The 23,892-nt window shown below is 38.4% G+C and overlaps 1 protein-coding gene across 2 annotated transcripts in view; it reads left to right on the plus strand.

Annotated features, from left to right (window-relative positions):
• Nucleotides 1–23,892, plus strand: part of PTPRO (protein tyrosine phosphatase receptor type O) — a 271,807-nt gene that overhangs the window by 164,215 nt on the left and 83,700 nt on the right. For both annotated transcript variants that reach the window (XM_023226147.2, XM_023226148.2), the window contains exons 3-8: nt 4,103–4,261; nt 6,293–6,445; nt 8,628–9,071; nt 10,924–11,085; nt 16,023–16,219; nt 22,942–23,062. In XM_023226147.2, coding sequence (XP_023081915.1) covers nt 4,103–4,261; nt 6,293–6,445; nt 8,628–9,071; nt 10,924–11,085; nt 16,023–16,219; nt 22,942–23,062 — 1,236 coding nt within the window. The remainder of the gene's footprint in view (nt 1–4,102; nt 4,262–6,292; nt 6,446–8,627; nt 9,072–10,923; nt 11,086–16,022; nt 16,220–22,941; nt 23,063–23,892) is intronic.

The following is a 23,892-nucleotide window of genomic DNA, read 5'->3' on the forward strand; positions in this document are numbered from 1 at the left end:
TGACTATTCTACTGACAGAAGTCTTCCCTTCTGCAAAAACTGTTGAAAGAAAACAAAAAAACAACATTGTCAAAGTACTGATGAAAATACCTGTCTACCTAGAATTTTATACCCAGATACATCAAGAATAAACCACATTAAGAATAAAGATAAAATAAAGAAATTTTCTAATATACAAAGCCTAGAGAACTTAACACCTATAGCTCTGAGTTAAAGAACTGTTAATACACAGATTTCAGCAAGAAAAAAGGTGAATCCAGAAGGAAAGTCCAGGACACAATTTTAAAAAATGACAATGAGGATATGGTATATGACAAAGATTGTGTTACAAATTAGCAGGAGCAGATGTAAAAAGAACCCCAAAACAGGCAAAAGAATTTAACAATTCTAAGAAAAGGAAAGCTGACTCACCAAAAAACATAAGAAAAAATAATTTATCTCCATGAGCAGGAAATTAAAACAAAGAGACAAAATTTCACACACCTCAGAGTGGCAAAAATTAAAAAGACTGGTATCAGCGAATGTTGGAAGATAATATGGAGAAAGAGGAACTATCATACACTGCTAATAGATATGTAAATTGCCCTAATTTAGTTAGAAAACTTTCTAAGAATATCTGATACAGATGATGTGTAGACCCTACTATTCAGGATTTGCCACCTAAAGCGACATGCTGCAAATATTTATTGCAGCATTATTTGTAAGTGTGAATGACTGAAAGCAATTACTCTACTAAAATAATAACAGGTATATTGTGTGGGTTGTATAGCAAAATGGACACGAAAATAAAATTTTTAGATATTCTTGTATCAAGAGTGATAAATCTTAAAACAATGTTAGGCAATAAAAACAAGATGCAGGATAGTTATGATAATTTACATAATAATTTAAAACATGAAACAATGTTGGATGCTTACAAATATATGTTTTTAAAACATGCATGAGAAGATAAATACCAGATTCAGAGCAATAATTCCTTCTGGTCATGGTGGGAAAAGAATGGGGTTTGGGTAAGTTACATGGGGGAATTTCAACTACATTTTCTAAGACTTTATTTGAAAAATTAAAACATCTGTGGACAAGAAAGTAATGAACAAAGATATTAAATGATTCACCTTGTCCAACAACTCCATTTCTCTGTCCAGTCCAGGCTGGTCCTAAGAAAGGGAAGTACAATGGAGTGACTGACAGGGTGAGGACTATTGACTTAGATTAGGATTTAACCTTGTCATCACTGAAATGCCTGTTAGTAACTATAGCACTGGTTTATACCACACCACTTAATTTCTAAAAAGAAAGATAATGAGAGAAGTCACTGGTGAGATAGTAAAATATTTTTATACTATACATTTGAGTTCTTCTAAAAACAGTAGTTCTTGGATTGAATACTCCTCAGTAATGCTTAGACATCAACAGGATTTTCAGCTGACCTGGGTCATTTACATTGAAGCTGAAGGAAACATATAAAACAAACATATAAACAGGCATTTTAAGACATTTTCTTAAAGTTTAAGTAGCTTGTTGCAGAAAAAAAAAAAACGGAAAATAAAAAATCTGTTCTCTAATCCTCCTGTCTGTCTTGAATTTCAAAGTTTGACCGTAGCTTTGATGTGCAGACTTCATGCCTCAGGGCATGAAAGATTAAGTGCCCTTCTAACTTCTCTTTTCAGTAGAAGAAACCCTGATGAGGATGTGAAACAGGACTGCAACAGTGGAGGAGTTACTGCTCCGTGGCTGCTTTTTCTGTTTCCTTTCATTTTAGTTCTCTTAGGGCCAGAGTCAATAGCTGGATCTGGTAGACTCCATGGGTTAGTAAATTAGGCTGGGTCGAAAGAAAAAACTTGAAGCAGTTCAAAACTTCTTTGGGAGTTTTGAACTGAAAACAGAGTCTTCAAGGGTTGGTTAATTGGTTGGTTGGTTGGTTGGTTGACATGGTACATAAGTGAGTACATGAGTTCATTCTGAAATGTTACCTGCATGTAGGAAGACTAGGGATGAGGCAAAGATAAAATTCAAACCTTTTAACCAGAGACTATAGCACATAGTCTAAATACACTGGAGTCTAAAGGTCTTCCTAACTTTTGTAGATGTTGGCTTGGTTTTTCAGAAAATTTCGGGAAAAATCAAAGCATTAACATGTAGCTTCAATTATTTCTGGGTTTCTTAAAGTCAAAAGCAAAGATAGACTAAGAAGACCCTGAGCAACAAAATAAAATATATCCTGCTACAAATTGAGACATACTAGATACTCAATAGTTATTTATTGAAAGAACTAAGTCAAATTTGGAGTTCTCATGTTATTGAAATTGAAATTTTTTGAATGTAAATTTAAACTAAGGACTTTTTTTTAGGTCAGGCTATAGATGATGTCCAAGAATCCCCTCAATTCTGAAATTGTGAATCAAAAAAATTTTTTCTGTCAATCTAAAATTGTCAAAAGGGTCAGAATCTCATTTAAAGAGAGTTTTTTCAAGCATAAAGTGTGAGGCTAGACCACCTGGAAACACCAGCTCCAAAAGCATTCAGTCAGTGCTCTGAAATAGTGCAATTGGGATCTCATTTCTTATAGGCAGAGACAGAGAAGTTTTTATCAGGATTACAAAAAATTATTCATACAAGGTTGACACCTGGTTAACAGAAATTTCATTGGTTATAAGCAGTGTTTCTTTTGGGGAAGGGTACATTTAACATTTTTTTTACACAAAGTGTGATAGTTATTTATAGGTTTTCTGTCATCTGGCCTAAGCAAAGCAGGACAACAAAGGGGGGAAGTTAATCTACAACAAGGGTCATTAATTAAGAAGGCAGGAGATTTTTGTCCCTGACATTATTTAATTCCCTCTAGTCATTGTACAGAACAAGAAAAATAAAGTGAGTTAATCTGTAATTTGAGAACAGAAGTTATAACTATATGTGACTGAGATCACAGTTACATCTTTCGCATGCTTAAGGTGATTTTTGGGGTTCCAACAGCTTTTAAATTTTATTTATCTTCATAATATTTTTTTTTTTTTTTTTTTTTTTGAGATTTCACTCTTGTTGCCCAGGCTGGAGTGCAATGGCACTATCTCTGCTCACTGCAACCTCTGCCTCCCGGGTTCAAGTGATTCTCCTGCCTCAGCCTCCCAAGTAGCTGGGATTACAGGCGCGCGTCACCACGCTCGGCTAATTTTGTATTTTTAATAGAGACGGGGTTTCTCCGTTTGGTCAGGCTGGTCTCAAACTCCTGACCTCAGGTGATCTGCCTGCCTTGGCCTCCCAAAATGCTGGAATTACAGGTGACCCCAAATGAAATTATTTAACATATCTTCTTAATAAAATCATACAAGTAAAATCTGTTTAATAGCTTCTTCAGAAAGGTTCAAAATGCATTATTTACAAGAAATTTGCAGGACAGTGGGAGGGGGAGGAAATGCAGACATATATCGATAATGGATTTTTTAAAATGAGTATTTTTAAAGTTTTCCAGTGAATGAACTACTCAAGCAAAATAGAAATGTTTTCTTTAAACTTCTATAGAAAAAGTGGTTTGAGAAACACCACAAAATATATTTTTTACAACATTGGAGAGTTTAAAATTTTATACTTCATATGGAAAAATAAGTGCTATGCTCACACGAAGAAATAAATGATCATATAACTATCATTGGTCTGAGCCAAAATTTATTTTCTGTTACTGGTCTGTTACTAATGTCAAATTTCCTTCGCATGAGAAAAAGAAAAATAAACTGGGAATCTGAAGATACAGACTGTCATGTACTTGTTAAATTACCTTGGACAAGTAATTTAGTCTGTGAGTCATCATTATATTTATCAGTGGGAAGGATATATTAATATTTGCTCTTCCTAGATATCAGGACTGTTGCAAAAGGAAAAATAAATGTAAAAGTTTTTCAAAAATCAGAAAGCACTATATAAAATGTACTTTATTAATTACTGCTAAGAACATTCAATTCATGGGTACTGAGGAGTATAGTGCCCACAGACAGTGAAAATATGTGTGAATTTCTGGTAGGTGTAATCCTTGGTTCATTCAAGTATTGATATCGGTCTTTCTCTCTCCTCTTTCTTTTCCCTTTCTCCATTTGCTTCACTTCTGTAGAACCTCTACCTGTAACCAGTGTTTCCATATATGACTATAAACCTTCTCCTGAAACAGGAGTCCTGTTTGAAATTCATTACCCAGAAAAATATAACGTTTTCACAAGAGTGAACATTAGCTACTGGGAAGGTAAAGACTTCCGGACAATGCTATATAAAGGTAAGCAGCAAAAGGAAGGCTGAATCAATGATGACCCTCACTTTTTACACAGCTTTTCCCAAATGATGTTCTCCCTTACTGCAAAGAGGTTTTATAATTCACTATTTGACCTATAAATGAGCCATTAAAATAATTATTGACTTATGAAAATCATGCTATGAGGAAACCTAGAACATCTGGTTCATTTCTTGAGAGTCATGTGTCATGTGTACAGCATGAGAAACACTCAAATTATTATCACTTACATGTTACTCTTCCCTAAGGCAGCATGCCTGGTACAGGAAATAAATTCAGACTTAAGTTTAGAAGCACAAGTAACCATTTCCTTCTGGGTATGATAGATGGGCATTTCCGGGACTGGGAAGCCAGAGTGGTGCCTTTTGCAAAGTTTCACTTGGAGATGATCCAGCATCCTCAAATGCGATGCTGTATCACCAGCTAAATGAATACATTAACATACAAAAATTAGTTTTGCTTTTTTATTCGCTTGATGGGAACCTTGTGGGGAAGGGAGAGAAAAGAGCCCAGGAGAAGTAATACTTCAAATTAGTCAAAGGAACAAAATCAACGTCTCTGGGTAGAAGGGGCTGGAGGGAGAGGGAAGAGAGGGCATTCAGTTTCATTTGGGAGTGAATCCTAGTGAAGGAACTTGAATACTCTCAGGACACATCGGGTGGGGGTGGGAGGTAGGTAATGCTACCAGAGTTGGCTAACTATAGCTGGAAACATGTATTGGTGGGAAGAGAAAGAGTATTGAAGCACACAGAGCATGACATCCAGAAAAATGTCACTTTGACTTGCTGCTTTTACACACTCATTTCTTCCATGGATTTATTTTTTCTGCGACACTATTTAAAATATAAGCAGTGGGGCTGGGAGTGGTGGCTTACATCTGTAATTTCAGCACTTTGGGAGGCCGAGGTGGGCAGATCACTTGAGTTCAGGAGTTCAGACTAGCCTGGCCAACATGGTGAAACACTGTCTCTACTAAAACAACCAAAAAAACTAGCCGGGCGTTGTGGCGGGCACCTGTAATTCCAGATACTCAGGAGGCTGAGACAGAAGAATTGCTTGAACCCGGGAGGCAGAGGTTGCCGTGAGCCAAGATCACACCACTGCACTCCAGCCTGGGCGACAGAGCAAGGCTCCATCTCAAAATGAGTGAATGAATGAATGAAATATACGCAGTGAATTTATTTTTTTTAAACTTTGAAAAAATCAAAGAAGCATAAATTCCACAAATTATTATATTGTTTATTTACAATGAAAACAGCTAATCTGCAAATTAATAAATGGAAAGTTGTTTATAGATCATATGCAAATGTATTTATGAATGACTAAAAAGCAATTACTGAAACTTTTGTTAATCATAAATTTTAAAATAATATAATCCCATTCTTAAGTCAATTACTTCTTATTACTTCTTCAAACTACTTTTAGATTTCAATTCAATAAGTGGTATTTTTAGTTTTTTCTCTCATTTCTTTTGAGTTGGATTGGATTTTTAGTTTATTGTTATTCACTTTAAAGTTTTCTAAGTGGAGTCCAAACTTCTATTATTTCTATTTTTGGGCAGGTTCTGTCTTCAAACTGGCAAATAAACCAGTTTTAAATTAGGCTAGTTTTTCTAAATGAAAACTTTTCTTGTAAAATTGCTTTTTTTCAGGTCATAAGGTGGCAAAATACCTTGAATTTTTATCTTAAAGTAAATGGCCATTGTAAACTTAACGTCTACAATTTCTTTATATTATCTCCTTCAATTAGTACATACCCCAAAATTCCTATCATAAAAAGTGAACTCCAATTGTGTTCGATTTTCTTAGGCATTTTGTCAGAAAAAGCCCTTGAGGACTGAGTCTAAACATTCAACATTTCGTCTCTAGCCTTCTACTAACTCTTTATTATTGACCATAACAGTAGTTGAAGGAAATATTATGTTGTGAATGTTTAGCCATAATTGTTTCAAACTTTCCAGAAGTGTATGACATTTAGAAGACCATATTTTTCATGCAATTGATTTTCTCTTCACAGATTTCTTTAAGGGAAAAACAGTATTTAATCACTGGCTGCCAGGAATGTGTTATAGTAATATCACCTTTCAGCTGGTATCTGAGGCAACTTTTAATAAAAGTACCCTTGTTGAGTACAGTGGTGTCAGTCATGAACCCAAACAGCACAGAACTGGTAAGTCTCCTGAAGAATCAAATACCGTGAAAAAATAATTCAGTTATATTTTGCTGTATATTTATCCTAAGAAATATTCTGGTCCAGAGCAAAGAAAGAAAATGCATATGTTTAATAACCTAAAACAGATTTTATATCAATGTAAAAAGAACTGGGCAAAATATTCAATAAGAAAAATCTAAAATATGTCAATGCAATCATAGATTTATAATCTTTGAATAAAAACTACTATATTATTACCAAAGGTTATAATTAAGTAACTTACCCAGATCTAGTAGACATCAGTTATTACTGACAAGTGGCCCTATGCCAGAAAAAAGAGGGAAGACATTCTAGTACAGTTTATCAGATTATTAAAGGAAAATATTGAAATTCAAATGTATCTCAAACTTGAAGTGCTTAATTTTCGTAACACCACTAATATAAAGCACTATTGTAGGATGGATGGATAGGTGCGTGGATGGATGGATGGATGGATGGACGGATGGATGGATGGATGGATAGATGGATGTATGGATGGAAGAATGAATGGGTAAAATAAGCATATATCTACTAAGTACCCACCAATATAAGCAACATCATATGTGTCTAATGTGCCTGCGTACTCAATAGGAAAGCTGGAGAGGCCATTCTGATGAGCATCAGGAAAGGCTTATGATAGATTACTTCTAAGGTCTTGACAATTTGAAATTCTAAGATATCATGATTCTTATTCATTAGTCTAAGACCAGGAAACTATTTCAGCTAAATCACTAACTCACCTAATGTCAACATTTAAGATTCTATTTATGTTTTCATTATTCAATGTAAGTAGAAAAACATTAATTGAGCACCTTCTACCTGGAATTTGTTCTAAGTACTGAGACATGAAGACAAAGACTGATGAGACAGGATCCTTGTCCTCAAAAAATGGTACTCGTAATACACAAATGGCACTAATAAAAGGCAGAATGAGATAAATATTATAAAAGAGGTACAAAGTTATTTAACAGCACAAAGGAGAGAGAAATTTTTATTAGAAGTTCATGGGGCCTAGCGCGGTGGCTCATGCCTGTAATCTCAGCACTTTTGGAGGCTGAGGCGAGTGGATCACCTGAGGTCAGGAGTTTGAGGCCAGCCTAGCCAATATGATGAAACCCCATCTCTACTAAAAATACAAATACTAGCCGGTCTTGATGGCTGGTGCCTGTAATCCCAGCTACTCGGGAGGCTGAGGCAGGAGAACCGCTTGAATCCAGGAGGCGGAGGTTGCAGTGAGCCAAGACCACGCCATTGCACTCTAGCCTGAGCAACAGAGAGAGATTCTGAAACCCCATCTCTACTACAAAATACAAAAAAACTAGCCAGGCGTGGTGGCGGGCGCCTGTGGTCCCAGCTACTCAGGAGGCTGAGGCAGGAGAATGGCGTAAACCCAGGAGGCGGAGCTTGCAATGAGCTGAGATCCGGCCACTGCACTCCAGCCCGGGCGACAGAGCAAGACTCCACCTCAAAAAAAACAAAAAATTCAAAAAAAGTTCATGGAAGAGGTGATAATTGAACTGCTATTTGAAGGCCAAGTAGAAACTGTTATAGGCAGGGACTATGCAGTGTGTCTTTGTAGTTTTCTCCCTGTAAGTAAAGTGTGCTTCCATAATTTACGAACTCATTTTGTGCTTATATGTTTCATTTTAGAGAGGTGAGGAGTGAAGCCATATTTCTAACATGTGTGTTAACATCTCTAAAGGCAGCACACGCATGCAACTCTCCTAGGTGCAACTATGTCACATGGAGTATTTTCATCTTCATAGCTATAAGTACACTATACTTGTTTTTTCTTTGTAATAAAAATCCAGGAACAGAGATACATTTTTTTGTAAGTGAGATTATGATAAACTGAAAAATATTTACATACTCTGCTTTTAGAAGTGGTTAAATTACCACTTCAACAAGCATAATATTGCAAGTTAATGTATTTCAAGTGTGACTAGTGGTATGTTAACAGGTACACATCATCCACAAAATGTTAGAAGTATGTATATGGAGAAAAACACAGTTTATCGTGACGTAAATTTGTCTATGTATTAGAAGTAAAATTAAATTCCATTTTTAAAAATCTGCTTTTGTCCCTGACTCATTAAGAAATTAAGTATTCACTCTAATTGAATTAAAAATTACTTGAAAATGAACATTCTCTCTCTTACAGCCCCTTATCCACCTCAGAATATTTCCATTCGTATTGTAAACTTGAACAAAAACAACTGGGAAGAACAGAGTGGCAATTTCCCAGAGGAATCCTTCATGAGATCACAAGATACAATAGGAAAAGAAAAACTCTTCCATTTTACAGAAGAAACCCCTGAACTTCCCTCGGGCAACATTTCTTCCGGTTGGCCTGATTTTAATAGCAGTGACTATGAAACTACGTCGCAGCCATATTGGTGGGACAGTGCATCTGCAACTCCTGAAAGTGAAGATGAATTTGTCAGCGTACTTCCCATGGAATACGAAAATAACAGTACACTCAGTGAGACAGAGAAGTCAACATCAGGCTCTCTCTCCTTTTTCCCTGTGCAAATGATATTGACCTGGTTACCACCCAAACCACCCACTGCTTTTGATGGCTTCCATATTCATATTGAACGAGAAGGTAAAGCAGTAGGAAATCAGAGGAAATAAGAACTGATACAAAGGAAGGGGAATTGAAGTGTTTTTAAATTTGAGTTTAGAAACACTGATCATAGACACTCAATCGCCAAAGAATAATGGTAAAGAAAGGGAAGAATGTAATTGGGTATCCAATGCAGACAAAGCAGAAAACCCAAATGAATAGACTGGGTAAGAATCAGAAGGTTTGGGTGATTCACAAGTTGTGAGTACTGCCAACTGTATATATTTTACTGCCTGATATTTCTTATGTCTCAGAACCATGAGGAAAACATTATATTTGGAAATATTTTGAATCAAAGATCTAACTATCCCAGAATATTACAGCATATCCTAGAGAAATTTTCTGTTTTCTCATATGCAAATTTTTAAACATGGCAGTGAAGTAATACTTATGAACACATTACTACTTTCCTCAAGAATATGAGGTTTGTGTCCTGCTAACCAGCTACTCTTGTTCCCTTCAGGGTGTGTCCCTCTGGAACAAGCACCACAGTTTTCCAAAGAGAAGCTGATAGTAACATGGAAAATATGCAGCTACTGACATTTCCATATAGCTACTATATTACATTTTGCATTGACTAACTCAGCATCTGAGATTCACTCTTTATATGTTAGCCTACTAACTTAGGAAAGTAGAGCCATGACTTTCAGCAAGTTTGGGTCATGATACCTATCTCAATTGTTGTTTGGTCGATTTTTATGGTTATTTGTTGTTTGTTTAGTTTTTACAGTAATATACTTCATTTTCCATTTTCCGGTCTAGTAGTTTAAGTGGCAGAGGTTATAATTTGTAAAAATTTGAAGTTACAATGATAGCCTTATTTTTAGGGTGAGAGTTTAAGGCCCATGTAGTCTCATATACTGACATATTGTTTACTCCTATTTTACTTAATAGCATGAGATACAACAAAAATCTGTGGATTCTTCTATACAAGATGATACAGCATTCAACATAACCAAATAACACATAAAAAGAAAATTCTTAATTATTTGAGTCAAAAGTCATTTTCTTGGAATTGCCTACATTTTTTTTAAAGTTTCCCTAATTGTCTTTTATTTTTCTGTTCCTAAATACGTTCCTATGGCAAATAGGATCTTGTCATTACAAAAATTTTTTACTGCCTCTTCTCATGAAGGTTCTATTATGCATTTATCTGACTACAGTGCCTTCTTTTGAAGGCTGTTGTAGTCACCAACTGATGATAATGACTTCAAATGAAGTAATAAGCAGCAGAGGATGGATGGACTGTGATGCATTGTGAAATAATTCTTTATTTAAGAAGATCTGAAAGCAAATGGATGAAGGAAAAATATTACCATGATTATTATTTTTAAATTTTACTTTAAGTTCTGGGGTACATCAGAAAATAAATCTTTAAAAATGAGATGTATTTTAAATAAACATTAAAGCACTTCTGAATGGTTAATACTACCACAAAGAACTTACAAGATATTTGATGCTGGTTATTTTTTATCCCTTACCTCGTGATGAGGAAGCCAACAATTGTTATCTTTTCCCGACTATCTACTTCTGTTGTGTAAACATAATTTTGTTGGGTAGGAGTACATAAAGATGCACAGTGTAGACCCATCCCTAGTTTTATTGATTTGAATGCTGTATTTGAGTTTTGTTATTTGGAAGGTTGTAAAAATACTGAACTCTTACTTATATTCTTTAATAGTACCTTTAGTTTAGAGGTGTAACTGAACTTGACAAAAGGAGGGAACATTTAAAATACCTAATTTTTTTTTTTTCATTAATTGACTTGTCTATACCCAGGGCCTTTCCAGGTGTCAGTTCATATATCTTCTCTTTTCTATATATGATTTAGAGAACTTTACTGAATATTTGACGGTGGATGAAGAAGCACATGAATTTGTCGCAGAACTGAAGGAACCTGGGAAATATAAGTTATCTGTGACAACCTTCAGTTCCTCAGGATCTTGTGAAACTCGAAAAAGCCAGTCAGCAAAATCACTCAGCTTTTATATCAGTAAGTAACAAAGAGATCATTTTACACTTACTGGGGAGCTAGAACAAGGGAACTGGTGAGATTATTGATGCTCAGATGTCAACTATTCACAAACCTTAGAGATGCGGAGAAGTCTTCAAGATCAGGAGAGGCTGAGATCCACAAGCTTTGGACAGCAGAGGAAATATATGCATATTTAATAGTAGCAATCCTATCCACAGGTTTAACTTGAGGATTCTTTTCACTATTGTGATAATTGAATATTTATTAAACTGACCTTCCACATTAGCCATAACAAACCCTCCAAGGATGTGGACATATAGTTTGGGAAATACAACATTTGCTTGAGGCCATAATGAAATGACATTATAGGACTGTGAAAAATCTCGTTAGAGTATTGAGCTCGTGAAGCTCAAAAGAAAGACAGAGATTCAAGTACACCCAGGTGGTCTCCATAAAATTAGTGGAAAAAGCCATAGCTAGAGCAACCTAAAAGCCCCAGTGTCAAGTCCTAGGGTGGCCTCTACCAATTCCATAAGAGTAACAGCACAGCAAAAGTTAGCCTCTGAAGGTTGCACAAACAGTACCTGCCTCTATAACGTGTTTAGCTAAACTGACTATGTTTACTGGAAGTATAGAGGTCAAAAATCAGCAACCTACCCTATCAGGAGTTACATGTGCCTCCAATCAGTAGAAAGAAAAACCAGAAGGCAAAGAGTAAAAATTGCTTTCAGAAAAGGATAACCACCACATACCCTATTGCCATATGGAACGGCAAAATACCACCTTTCGTTCAAGAATGGATGAGAGCAAAAGAGGAGCTCAGTTTATGCAGCAGCTTAAAAATGTTAAAACTTTCCCATATAATATTTTTACTAAAAGAAAAGCCAAAAATATCACCTCTGGCAAAAGAAAGGCCTTAAAGATTTATCAGATGCATAGAAAATGTATTCCCAACTGCCTTGTGTGTCTTTCAAGTGTCAGAGACCTTGGACATGTGATTACTTAAGAAAGAGAACAAAGTTGAGGATTTCATTCTTTCCATAAGACTAAAAACGCCTCACTGACCAAATGGTCTCTTTCTGCACCAGTACAGATCCACCGCACATGTGAACAGCCTCCACGAAAACTCTGCAACAATTCTGGTCTTTCTGACTTTTCTCTTCTCTGAATTCCTATTCTGTCTCATAGTACACAGCACAAAACACAGAACTTATTAGTGTGTGGTATTTTTCTAGATTTATTTTAGGTGCATCTTGCTTCTCATGTCAAATTGTAAAATCCTAGGCTGGAGTTATACCGTTTGCATATTTATTCATTCTCTTGTACATTCAAGAAGTATTTATGGAACCACTTGTATCTTTCATGCGCTCTGCTCTATTCTTAGAGTATCTAAAGTGACTAGTGACATTGAGGATATGTCGGAATTGCTCAAAAATGTGATAACTTTAAAGAGATGCATCTTAATATTTATCTAGAAAAATACAGGCTGCCAGAAGTTTTGTTTTTTCTCTGTTGCTAAAAGAATGAGTTTTTAAGTGCTTAGGAGATTCTGTTCTGTGGTAATGAGTTATTCAGATGTACTGCATATACTTCTTTGGTTTAAAAAACAGATACCCCATATATAAATACACCTAACTGGGTAAATGAGCAACAAATTAGGGTGGCTCACGTTTGCTCAGCATAATGTAGTCACACACCAGCTAAATTATATTTTCAGCCCATTTTTCCTGACCAAACTGTTTCACATATTCTGGAGTTGAGCTGTTACATTATAATTTATTATATGTTCATGTTGTTGCATTATAATTTACATTTATGTAGCTTTGAAGTCCTTCCCAGAGATGAGAATTCAGGTAGGAATTTGCACTAGTCTGCCAATAGCCTTATGAAGGGCACACTTTCATTACCCCCATTTTTCACATTAAAAAACAAACTGAATCGCAGAAAGTTCAGTGACTTCCCCAAGTGTCAAAATTAAGATTAGAACTCAGGAATATTTGATAACAAAATCCATTTTCATTTAGCCTGCAATGACCCAATTCCTCGGGTTGATTATCAGGTCAGTCATAAGGTAAAACTGTTAAATAACTGAATTTGTTTTGCTTCCTTCAACCTTTGCCCTCCGTGCCCCCACTACACCAGTACTCTTCAGAACAGTAGCAACACTTCGCGTTTATGTAGTTCGCTAACACATATTATCTCATTTGATCCCAACAGCAACTTTATGAGGTAAATTAATCAGATTGTCACAAAGCGCTAACTCAGGAGACAGGAGGTCTGGGTTGGGTCACAAGCACTTACTAGCTCTGTGACTTCAGGCAGCTTGTTTATCTCTCTGGGCCTCAGTTTCCTCATCAGCAAATGTATTAGTCCGTTTTCACACTGCTATAAAGAACTACTTGAGACTGAGTAATTTATAAAGAAAAGAGGTTTAATTGACTCACAGTTCAGCATGGCAGGGAGGTCTCAGGAAACTTATCACGGCAGAAGGCGAAGGGGAAGCAAGAACCTTTTTCACAGGGTGGCAGGACAGAGAGAGAGAGAGAGAGAGCAGGGGAAACTCCCACTTTTAAACCATCAGATCTCGTGAGAACTCCCTCATTATCTTGAGAACAGCATGGGGGAAACCGCCTCCATGATCTAATTACCTCCCATCAGGTCCCTCCCTTGATAAGTGGGGATTACAATTCGAGATGACATTGGGTGGGGACAGAGCCAAACCATATCAGCAAAATAAGGCAGTGGGTCTCTAAAGTTCTACTCTATTCTAAAATTCCATGATTTATCCATTTAACAGATGCAACGACTGAGATTCAGAGACGTTAATGATTTGTTTTTCTAAGACCACCAGAGTGGGCACAAAAGAACCAGCAAGTAGGCAAGGCTAAAAGCAAAACTGCAAATTTATTCTTTGGTCATCTAGCTTCAGGGACAGGAGCTGGGGGCGGGGTGGTGGTTTCTAATACAGTCCCGACAAGAGTGGGGGCTGAGAAAGCCCGCCCCCGGCGCATCTGCTGGGAGCGACTTTTCTAGGAGTGGAAGGGCAATAGGCGGGGCACGGGCATGTCGGGGGAGTGGGGGGCGCTCCGCAGGTGCCACCAGGTAAATCTTGGTCTCCTCGGATTGACATCACCTGGTGCATGTCTGATTAATCTGCACCTTCCCGGACTGCACCTTCCCGGACGTCAGCTGCATTCTCACACACATGGGAAGAGTTGGTGGTGAAGAAGAACCCGGAAGTGCACCATCCTGCCTCCGTTCGTCCAAACAGTTAACTCATTTGTCCAGAGTTGCACCACTAATAAGGACCAAACTGAGTCTTAGTGCAATTATCCTGTCTCCAAATTTTTACTATTTCATAGTGCTCCAGGAAGTCTCATGCAGGGCTGAGAGCATGGATTTTGGAATCAGACTTCCTGTGTGTGAAACCTAGTTCGACTTACCCGCTCTCTGCCTCAGTTTTCGCATCTGAAAGTGAGATTTAATAAAAGTACTTATCTCATTGGCTTGTTATAAAAGTTAAAGGGGCCAAGCACGGTGGCTCACACCTGTAACCCCAGCACTTTGGGAGGCCAAGGCAGGCGGATCACCTGAGGTCAGGAGTTCGAGACTAGCCTGGCCAACATGGTGAAACCCTCTCTCTACTAAAAGTACAAATATTAGCCAGGCGTGGTGGTGGACACCTGTAATCCCAGCTACTCGGGAGGCTGAGGCAGGAGAATCGCTTGAACCCAGTAGGTGGAGGTTGCAGTGAGCCAAGATAAGGCTGCACTCCAGCCTGGGTGACGGAGTGACACTCCATCTCAAAATAAATAAACAAATAAGTAAATATAAGTTAAAGGAATGAAATATGTAACACATATAAACTTGAAGTTTACATGCTAAAAACAGTTTATATGCTGAAAAGCAGTTTATATGTGAGCAGCCATGTTTTAAGCTCAACCACTACTGTGATATCCTAGACATCTTCCCAAGAGAACTACGGTAGCATCCTTGTGTCTGTGGTGTCACTGACCTGCCAGGAACAAATATATAAACATATAATGGATTCCATATCTCTTTACTATAATTAATATCATTTTTTATTATCATTTCCCTTGCACCAGTTACACCGAACCTTAGTCTGTCCTCCCCAGTAGAGCCACTTGCTCCTTTTCCTCTCCTGGGTCTCAGCCTAGGAATACAGCGTTAAATTAAGGAGCTGAGAAATGCATCCTAAGCAAATAAATGGAAGTTTCACATTTGCATTTCAGCAGGGAATTTCTGTAGATAATAATCACCTTAACACGTCTTGAGTCCTTACTAGGTGTCAGGCACTGTGTTAAGAACCACTTTATGAACAAAAGAGAACAAAACTAAGGATGGGCACTTCTATGGAGATATTTTATGGTAAGGATCCTGTTGTATTCCTCAAATTATCATCCAGGTTTCAGCCAGCTTCTTTAATGGAGCCAGCCTGTTGCGTGTTTCTTCTCTAATAGAATCACAACCTGCCTTTTTGTTCTCATTGTTGCCAAATTCAAACGTTTTCACATGATAGTAGTCTAGGCTGATTTGGATCTCGAAGTAATTATTCCTAGAGACCAAAGATCCTAGTAGCAAAGGAATTATAAGCCCTGATGAAATGCCACACTGCCATGTTCACTCTTTGTTAAAAGAGAAGTAAATTTTCTCTGGTGAAGAATTTACCAGAATACTCTCACATGCACACGACGATTGAAGTGGTGCTTTCGTTTCTGCTGTTATTGCTGAGGCTGCTGTTTAGATCAAGGTGAGATCAAGGAGTAGAGGGTTGCAGCTGGGCAGAGGACCTGAAGAGTTGCCAGTCTGACCACCCATCTTACTTTGAATCTCATTGTAAGGGCGAAAAGAAAACATGATTTTTTAAACCAGAATCTCTTATCTTAATCAGTGCAATGTGCAGCCTCCCCTGTGTTCCAATTTGAAATGTGCAGGTCCTTCAGGAGAGTGGATTGAAGAACTGACCGAGAAGCCCCAGCACGTGAGTGTCCACGTTTTAAGCTCAACCACTGCCTTGATGTCCTGGACATCTTCCCAAGAGAACTACAACAGCACCATTGTGTCTGTGGTGTCGCTGACCTGCCAGAAACAAAAGGAAAGCCAGAGGCTTGAAAAACAGTACTGCACTCAGGTAAAGGAGAGGAAATGAGGATGGGCTCGCCAGTCCCACCTAAGCACAGCCTTACAGGGCAATGCCACGGAGGCAATTGCAGGAAGCCATGCTGAGGTCTGCTGGGATTGGTGTGTTGTATGAGTGTTCCCAAGAGCCAGAGGGGCCAGAAATGAGTGGGAATGGCTTTTCCATGGCATTGTCGTCTCCCTTTCTCTTCACAGGAGGGCCATGTTCCTTTCTCTTTTATTCCATATTCAAGAGAATTTGCTGAGCATCAAGAGAATATGATGTGCCAGGTACTAAGATAGATGTTAGAAATGTTTAAACATCCTGCTCTTGCAGAGCTTATAATCTAGTGAGAACAATAGATAAGTGAACCTATAATGACTGCACTGTGTAGAATAAGGCCTCAGCTTAAAATGAATGATGAGAGTCCAAGGAGTTCACAGAAGAAGGAGCTGAGCATGAGTAACATGGATGAAGGGGAAAGAGGATTTGGAAACTGGTTGGAGAAAACATGGCAGAGGAGACAACCAAGCAGAGGGTTGGAGGGTTTTTTGTTTGTTTTACTTTTTTCCAGTCCTTTAATTTTCATTTTTACTGTAAAAGTAACACATAATTGTTAAAAAAAAAAAAAAAAAAAAAAACTTTAAAATGTAAAGAATATAAAGTAGGCTGGGCACGGTGGCTCACGCCTGTAATCCTAGCACTTTGGGAGGCCAAGGCGGGTGGATCACCTGAGGTCAGGAGTTCAAGACCAGCCTGGCCAACATGGTGAAACCTCGTCTCCACTAAAAATACAAAAATTAGCCAGGCGTGGTGGCACGTGCCTGTAATCCCAGCTGCTTGGGAAGCTGAGGCAGGAGAATCGCTTGAACCTGGGAGGTGGGGGTTGCAGTGAGCTGAGATGTTGCCACTGCACTTCAGCCTGGGTGACAAAGCGAGACTCCGTCTTCAAAATAAATAAATAAATAAATAATACAAAGTAAAAAACTACCCCCTCACCAGTCACAACTGAAAAGAGCTTTGAAGAATATATAGGAGTCAGCTGTGCCCAGAGGCGAGCGGGGGCAGGCAGAGACAGTGTGCAACTCAGTAGTCCTGTGAGTGGTTAGCAGAAGGAATGCACGTGCCAGACCAATCCTTAGTAAAACCGTGCGACTGGAGCCGAGTGGACCTTGCTCTCAGATGCCCTGAGAACCTGGGGGCCAGTCCTATTTTTCTAAATTCTGGCCTTATGTTTTTACACGGTCAAATTTGGTGGTTCTTGGTGTCTTACAAACATATTTTCTTCCCTAAAGGCAAAAGGAAAAAAATAGTTATCAATTCATGTGGAGTACATTGGAAATGTAATGTGCAGAAAAGATGTTTGCTGTATGGGAGCTATTTGGGATGTTTCCATTCCTCCCAGGAAAATTAAGCATTTAATGAAATTCAAACAATGATAAATTGTAAATTGATAAGATGAATTCAGGAATTGTGTTCTTTGAAGCACTAGAAAGCCATAGAATGCTGAGATAAGCCCTTACTTGAGAATGAGGCGTCCCTTGAGTTGAATTAAATTAAGGAATAAATATGCTAAACCGATTAACTAGTAATCACAGTTCATTGTATAACTTATTAGCTTCCTTTCCTGAGTGTACCCAAGATGACTGACTCATTACATTGACAGAAAAACGTGTTTTCCCCTACAGACCTTGACCTAGAACTCAACTGCTTCAAGGTAGATTTCTCCCCTTGCCCTACCTAATGTACACATTATATATCTTTCACATAAGATTACAAAGGTTAAAGGAAGAGATAGATATTGTAAATTATCAATGAGCCAGAAAAGACCAGTCCAAATGTACTTTTACAATATCTTCTCAAAATGCAAATAGGAAAACAGAACATGAAATGTCCTATTCAGCATTACAAGCAAGAAGACTGATATTTAAAGGGGAGAGCAGAAATGAGACCACCATGCAAGGCATCATCTCAATTACCACAAGAACTTTTTGAGATTTGTATAATATCATACCACTATAGTCCATTATGCCACTAAATAAATGTGTAGAAAAGCAGCGATGGAAAGATCACAGAAAGTGGAAATAAGAGCATCTCAGACTCAAAGGAACCTACACTATCATCTAGTTCAACCCTATTATTTAAGAGTCTATCATATACAGGTGCAGTGGCTCGCGCCTGTAATCCCAGCACTTTGGGAAGCTAAGGTGGGCAGATCACTTGAGCTCAGAAGTTCAAGACCAGCCTGGGCAACATAGAGAAACCCTGTCTCCACGAAAAAAAAAAAATTGTCTATCATATACTTATTTCGACTGCTATACTCTCTAGTACATTTTTCTCCTTATTCCTTTAGCTGAGGAGGAATAGAATAGAACTGGTATCCAGTTGGAGAGACATTGGACTCAACTAAATTCTCAGGAATGAGGACTAAGACAGTCAGGAAAAATATTGGGATGCTAAATGAGTGAAAATTAAGGGGGCGTGGAGTGTGGAATTATTTTGTAAAACATAAAACACATTACTTAACATGCAGAATGCAGAGGCATTCCACTTTTCCTCCTCCAACACACACCCAAGGAGGTCCAGGCTAAATAAAAAGGCATGGAGAAACATAGAAGTATAAATATAGGTTAGCAGCTCAGTAAATATTCAGAAATTGGGGAGGATGGAAACTAGTGTTTATAACTTATTACCAAGTCAGGTAATCTGTAATCCAATTACCCTTTTGTCATTTTTTAAATAATATGATGTATGTGCCCATAGCTACTTCTTATTCTTGTTTGTTTGTTTCTTTGTATGTTTTTTATGAGACGGAGTCTCGCTCTGTTGCCAGGCTGGAGTGTGGAGTGCAAAGTCAGGATCTCGGCTCACTGCAACCTCCGCCTCCTGGGTTCACGCGATTCTCCTGCCTCAGCCTCCCAATTAGCTGGGACTACAGGTGCGCACCACCACGCCCAGCTAATTTTTGTATTTTTAGTTGAGACGGGGTTTCACCATGTTGACCAGGATGTTCTCGATCTCTTGACCTCATGATCCACCCACCTCGGCCTTCCAAAGTGGTGAGATTACAGGCGTGAGCCACCGTGCCCGGTTATAATGGCATATTTAAACAGCTATGATTCCAGATAGTCATTTGAATAGTTAGAATCAGCTATTACCTAAAATATTATCAAAAGAAAGAAACCTTAACATTACCCTGAAACAATCTATGCTCCTTATGTCCTTTATTATTCTAAATATTCTAAATAGGCAAAATGGGTTATTAATGAGCTAGGTCAGCATTTACACTTACAGTCAGATGTCTACAATGTGTTAAGTTTAAATGGAGCAATTTTTTTGGTTTTTGGGGGGGGGGGGTTTTGAGATGGAATCTTGCTCTGTCACCCAGGCTCGAGTGTAGCGGCATAATCTCGGCTCACTGCAACCTCCACCTCCCAGTTGCAAGCGATTCTCTTGCCTCAGCCTCCCAAGGAGCTGGAACTACAGAAGTGAGCCACCACGCCTCGCTAATTTTTGTGTTTTTAGTAGAGTCGGGGTTTCACCATGTTGGCCAGGCTGGTCTCAAATTCCCAACCTCAGGTGATCTACCCACCTCGGCCTCCCAAAGTGCTGGGATTATAGGCGTGAGCTACTGCACCCGATCTGGAGCAATGTTGATAATATAACACATCATGTGGTTCAATAGCATATTATTTATGTATATATGTTAGAAGAAGGCCTAGAATAATGCACATCAAAATGTCAGGATTTGTGGGAGGAGAACAAACAAGACTTCCAATTTACTTCATTTGTTCTTTTATTGGGTGAGCAATTTTTACAATAAGCATATATGTTTTATCATATAAAGTGTATTTTAAATAAATAAAATAATACTGCTTAGTTGTGGATAATATGCATCTTCTTATCATAGTTTGTCTCTTTAGAAAATTCTCTATCAGGCCGGGCATGGCAGTTCATGCATGTAATCCCAGCACTTTGGGAGGTCAAGACAGGAAAGGCGCTTGAGACCAGGAGTTTGAGACCAGCCTGGCCAACATAATGAAACCCTGTCTCTACTAGAAACACAAAAATAAGCTGAGCATGATGGCGCACACCTGTAATTCCAGCTACTTGGGTAGCTGAAGCACAAGAATCACTTGAACCCAGGAGGCAGAGGTTGCAGTGAGCCAAGATCGTGCCACTGCACTCCAGCTTAGGCAACAGAGTGACAGAGCAAGACTCTGTCTCAAAAAGAAAGAAAAGAGAAGAAAGAAAGAGAAAGAGAGGAAGAAAGGAAAGAAAGAAAAAGGAAAAAGAAAGAGAGAAAGAAAGAGAAAGAAAGAAAGAAAGAAAGAGAAAGAAAAAAAGAAAGAAAGAAAGAAAGAAAGAAAGAAAGAAAGAAAGAAAGAAAGAAAGAAAGAAAGAAAGAAAGAGGAAGGAAGGAAGGAGGGAGGGAAGAAGGAAGGCAGAAAAAGAAAGAAAGAGAGAGAAAGACAAAAGGAGGAAGAGAGGGAGATAGGAAGGGAGGGAAGGAAGGAAGGAAGGAAAGAAGGAAGGAAGGAAGGAAAGAAGGAAGGAAGGAAGGAAGGAAAATTCTCTATCAGATGAAGAGATCTAGTTGACTAAATCTGCCTATATGGCTTCCAGCAGAATTAAAAATCTAAAAGTTGTGCAAGATACCCTGATATGAAAGAGTATAAATAGGAAAGAAAGAATGAAAATGCCAATTTATTAATTCAATGTAATCTTATTTTGTTCAAGCCAGTGGAAAGTAAATTTTGGTATATGGCTCCTTTTACTTACATGTAGAGCAAGTTGTACCAATTCAGATTACATAATTTCTACTGCGTATAATCAGTTTCCAGTGTGGAAAGGTTTAAAATTAATATCATATCACCAGTTCTATATTAATCCTTAAAATCTTAATGAGACTCCAAAAAACACCTTACAGCATAGATAAGCTGTAAACAACATTGTTCTCCACTGATTCATGTTCCTTCTTGGAGCGATTCCACAATTTTATGTATCCTAGAGGTCAAAAAGTTAATAAGATGAATAAAGGTTAGTATTTATTGATACTCAGTTTAAACATTCTCAAACTCTATGACATATATAATTTTATTACCTATATTTTAGCAACGAAGTAACCAAGGCAAGAATTTTCAATAAATTATAAAGCATAAATAAAACCCCATGCTAATAATGAGCAGAGTCAGGATTTGATTCCAGGTAGTCTGAAAAAAGAAACTGTGTTCTTTCCACCAAGCAATACTGTCTTAAATATTAGAGACACTGAAGGTCAAAGCAGCACCTTAACCTTTTTGTTGAATGATCAATTATTATGTGTGCCAACATTCAACTTTAATAAATGCATTTTATTCATCTATATGTTCTCACTGTTTTTCTCTATATGGTATTTGTTATGTATCCAATTTTTTTTTTAAAGAGCAGGGCCAGGTGTGGTGGCTCATGCCTGTAATCCTAGCACTCTAGGAGGCCCAGGCGGGCAGATCACCTCAGGTCAAGAGTTCAAGACCAGCCTGGCCAACATGGTGAAACCCTGTCTCCACTAAAAATACAAAAATTAGCTGGGCGTGGTGGTGTGCAACTGTAATCACAGCTACTCAGGAGCCTGAGTCAGGTGAATCGCTTGAACCTGGGAGGTGGAGGTTGCAGTGAGCCGAGATTGCACCACTTCACTCCAGCCTGGGCGACAGAGCAAGACTCCATCTCAAGAAAAAAAAAAAAAAAGAACAGTAAAGAAGGTCTCATCTAAATGAGAAGTGTTCTCTACAGTATTATTTTAGGGACTACAACAGCCTGGCAGGGTGCTTACCAGGACATCTCGATGCTTAGCACAGTGACCTGCCCATAGTGTAGATTAGAGATCCCAGCACTAGGCTTCCAGTCCCAACACTGCATCTAAATATATGACCTTGGCCATTCTCTGGCTTTACTACATTTATTAAATGATCACTTTGGACTAGGTCATCTCTAAGGTCATTTCCATTTCTTTTTTTTTTTTTTTTTTTTTTTTTTGGGGGTTTTTTTTCCCTGTTTCCCAGGCTGGAGTGCAGTGGCACGATCTTGGCTCACTGCAACCTCCACCTCCTGGGTTCAAGCAATTCTCCTACCCCAGTCTCCTGAGTAGCTGAGATTACAGGCACCCGCCACCATGCCCAGCTAATTTTCTTTGTATTTTAATAGAGACAGGGTTTCACCATGTTCATCAGGCTGGTCTTGAACTCCTGACTTCAAATGATCCGCTTGCCTTGGCCTCCCAAAGTGCTGGGATTACACGCGTGAGTCACTGTGCCCAGCGGTCATTTCCATTTCTATAATTAGATATTATATGCTTCTAAGTGACAGGAGACTAAAGACATTTCTGTACTGATATTTGCATGTAATCAGCTGACACTACAATTTAGAATGTCAGACTATCCTCATGGTATTGCTGATTTGATTATGGTTAGAGGCTGATGTGTCTCTAGTGTGCATAGTTACAATTGACATTGATGGGTATAAAGCAGTTCACAGGGCTTAGAATAGAAAAAATTTGAATCTTCTAAGTTCCCTTCAAAGTTCACATAAACTATAAATCATCCTAATTTTGGAATCTGACAGCTTCAGTAAAGCCTTCTAGATTTCAAAGTCATCTGTGATTCCAAAAAGAGTCTCTGAATATTATTTCAGCCTCTGGGTAACATTCTGAAAGCCCACCTCTAAATAAATCTTATCGGGTGTTTGGTTTAAAGGTGAACTCAAGCAAACCTGTTATTGAAAATCTGGTTCCTGGTGCCCAGTACCAGGTGGTAATATACCTAAGGAAAGGCCCTTTGATTGGACCACCTTCAGATCCTGTGACATTTGCTATTGGTAAGTTGCTGGCCAAAAGAAGAAGGAGTGACCTATATATTAGGGTACTGACTGGAGCGGTGCAATGTACAAGCTCAAATCATTATCATCATATTTGGAAAGCCTATCTTAGTCCATCCAATATGCTACCTTCAGGGTAATAAACAACTAGAACTGTATACTTGGAAAACATTCTTAATATTTATTACTTGTGGAAAAACTCAGAGGCAAACATACTTACTTTAGTTTTCAATGATTACACAACAAGAGTAAAGCTGTGTGCCGTGGCACACACCTACAGTTCCAGCTACTTGGGAGGCTGAGGTGGGAGGACTCCTTGAGCCCAGAAGTTGTTTGTTGTTGTTGTTGTTGTTGTTGTTGTTTTTGAGACAGAGTCTCGCTCTGTCACCCAGGTTGGAATGCAGTGGTGCGATCTCAGCTCACTGCAACTTCTGCCTCCCAGGTTCAAGCGATTCTCCTGCCTCAGCCTCCTGAGCAGCTGGGACCACAGGCACGTGCCACCACACCTGGCTAATTTTTTGTATTTTTAGAAGAGACGGGGTTTCACCATGTTAGCCAGGATGGTCTCGATCTCCTGACCTCACGATCTGCCCGTCTTGGCCTCCCAAAGTGCTGGGATTACAGGCATGAGCCACCATGCCTAGCCAAGCCCAGGAGTTTTAATCCAGCCTTGGTAACACAGCAGACCCTGTCTCAAAAAAAAAAAAAAGAGAAAGAAAGAAAAGAAGAAAGAAAGAAAGAGAGAAAGAGAGAAAGAAAGAAAGAAAGAAAGAAAGAAAGAAAGAAGGAAGGAAGGAAGGAAGGAAGGAAGGAAGGAAGGAAGGAAGGAA

This window comes from Piliocolobus tephrosceles, chromosome 10 (genome assembly GCF_002776525.5).
Source record: "Piliocolobus tephrosceles isolate RC106 chromosome 10, ASM277652v3, whole genome shotgun sequence".
NCBI lineage: Eukaryota > Metazoa > Chordata > Mammalia > Primates > Cercopithecidae > Piliocolobus > Piliocolobus tephrosceles.